The 1,747-nt window shown below is 59.4% G+C and overlaps 1 protein-coding gene across 1 annotated transcript in view; it reads right to left on the bottom strand.

The window, feature by feature from the left end:
* Window positions 1–1,445, bottom strand: part of LOC130576998 (pinopsin-like) — a 5,354-nt gene extending 3,909 nt beyond the window's left edge. Inside the window, exon 1 of the mRNA XM_057372048.1 lies at window positions 1,106–1,445. Within this exon, the coding sequence (XP_057228031.1) occupies window positions 1,106–1,445 (340 nt within the window). The remainder of the gene's footprint in view (window positions 1–1,105) is intronic.
* Window positions 1,446–1,747: the final 302 nt, after the last annotated feature.

The raw sequence follows: 1,747 nt of genomic DNA on the forward strand, positions 1-1,747 counted from the left end.
GGCAGTTTTTTCCTCACAGTGGGGCCAGCTGTGATATTTGGCCCTTGGAAATGGAGCTGGCAGTGGGTGGCTGTGAGGCCTCGTGGTTCCAGCAGTGGAAAGTCCTCGGGGAGAGGATCTGTGCAATTCTGTCTCCTGTGCAGTTCCCTGTCCCCTGTTCCCTGTTCCCTATCCCCTGTGCGGTTCCCTGTCCTGTCCCCTGTCCCCTGTCCCTGTCCCCCGTTCCCTCTTCACTGTCCCCTGTTCCCTGTCCCAGTCCCCTGTTCTCTGTCCCCTGTGCAGTTCCCTGTCCCCTGTCCCCTGTCCCTGTCCCCTGTTCCCTCTTCACTGTCCCCTGTTCCCTGTCCCAGTCCCCGGTTCCCTGTCCCTGTGCAGTTCCCTATGCCCTGTGCAGTTCCCTGTCCCCTGTGCAGTTCCCTGTTCCCTGTCCCCAGTTCCCTGTTCCCTGTGCAGTTCCCTGTCCCCTGACCCCTGTTCCCTGTCCCTATGCAGTTCCCTGTCCCCTGTCCCTGTGCAGTTCCCTGTCCCCTGTGCAGTGCCCTGTTTCCTGTGAAGTTCCCTGTTCCCTGTCCCCTGTTCCCTGTCCCAGTCCCCAGTTCCCTGTTCCCTGTCCCTGTGCAGTTCCCTATCCCCTGTGCGGTTCCCTGTCCCTGTCCCCTGTCTCCTGTTCCCTGTCCCTGTCCCTCTGCAGTTCCCTGTCCCTGTTCCCTGTCCCTGTGCAGTTCCCTATCCCCTCTGCAGTTCCCTGTCCCTGTCCCGTCCCCTGTTCCCTCTGCAGCTCCCTGTCCCTGTCCCTGTCCCCTGTGCAGCTCCCTATCCCTGTCCCCTGTCCCCTATGCAGTTCCCCGTCCCTGGTGCGCCCCCACCCCAGGTGTCATCCCAATAAAACGCATCCCAAACAAGGACCCCCCACCTCCCCAAGGGGCATTTCCCACTCTGTGATGACCAAAACTGGACATGTGGGCACAGCCAACATCTCCCCAACCCTTCCCTGTGCTAACAWAGAGCTGGACACGAAATCCACCCCAAAGCACTTCCTTTGGGTGGTGAAACACCCCAAAGCCCCTGTGCTGAACCCAGAYGGGTCTGGAGCTCCTTTTTTCACCTGTCAGTGACACCATGAAGCCCTCGAGCTCGCAGAGGCGCCGGCCRAAGGCGAAGAAGCCGCGGATGTTGTTGGAGAGGCTGACGGAGCTGCCGCACAGTGTCACCAGCAGGTTGGCTGCAGCCAGGTTCACCAGGATGTAATTGAGCGGCGAGCGCAGCCGCCGGTGCCGCACGGACACCACGATGACCAGCCCGTTGAGCAGCGAGGCCGAGGCCACCACCAGGCCCATCAGCACGGCCACCACCACGTAGGTGGCCCTGGGAGCCTGGTGGGGCCACTGGGGGCCATCAAAAGGCCCTGGGGTGCTGTTGGTGGTGGGTTCTGGGGAGCTCTCCATGGGGCAGCAGCACCGGGAACAGGTGAGGCGCCCCAAAAGCAGYGCCCCTTTATAGGGCACGAGGGTCTGACGTGCCCTGGAGCGGCTTGGCACTCAAATACCTTAAGCTTTATTTTAATCTGAAGGGTTTGTCCTCCCTCCCSGTTTTATAATCAGCTCTTTATTCCCGAGGGGATAAAGAGTGACTTCAACAAAAATCTGATGGCTGAACAGAGCATCATTTAATTGAGTAAATATTTTTTTCCTTGTCTGTATTTTCCTGTAAGCCCAGTCTGTGCACCTGGGACTGGACATCATTCCCT

This window comes from Malurus melanocephalus, unplaced genomic scaffold (genome assembly GCF_030028575.1).
Source record: "Malurus melanocephalus ecotype Western Australia unplaced genomic scaffold, MMel_1.1 scaffold_162, whole genome shotgun sequence".
Lineage (NCBI taxonomy): Eukaryota > Metazoa > Chordata > Aves > Passeriformes > Maluridae > Malurus > Malurus melanocephalus.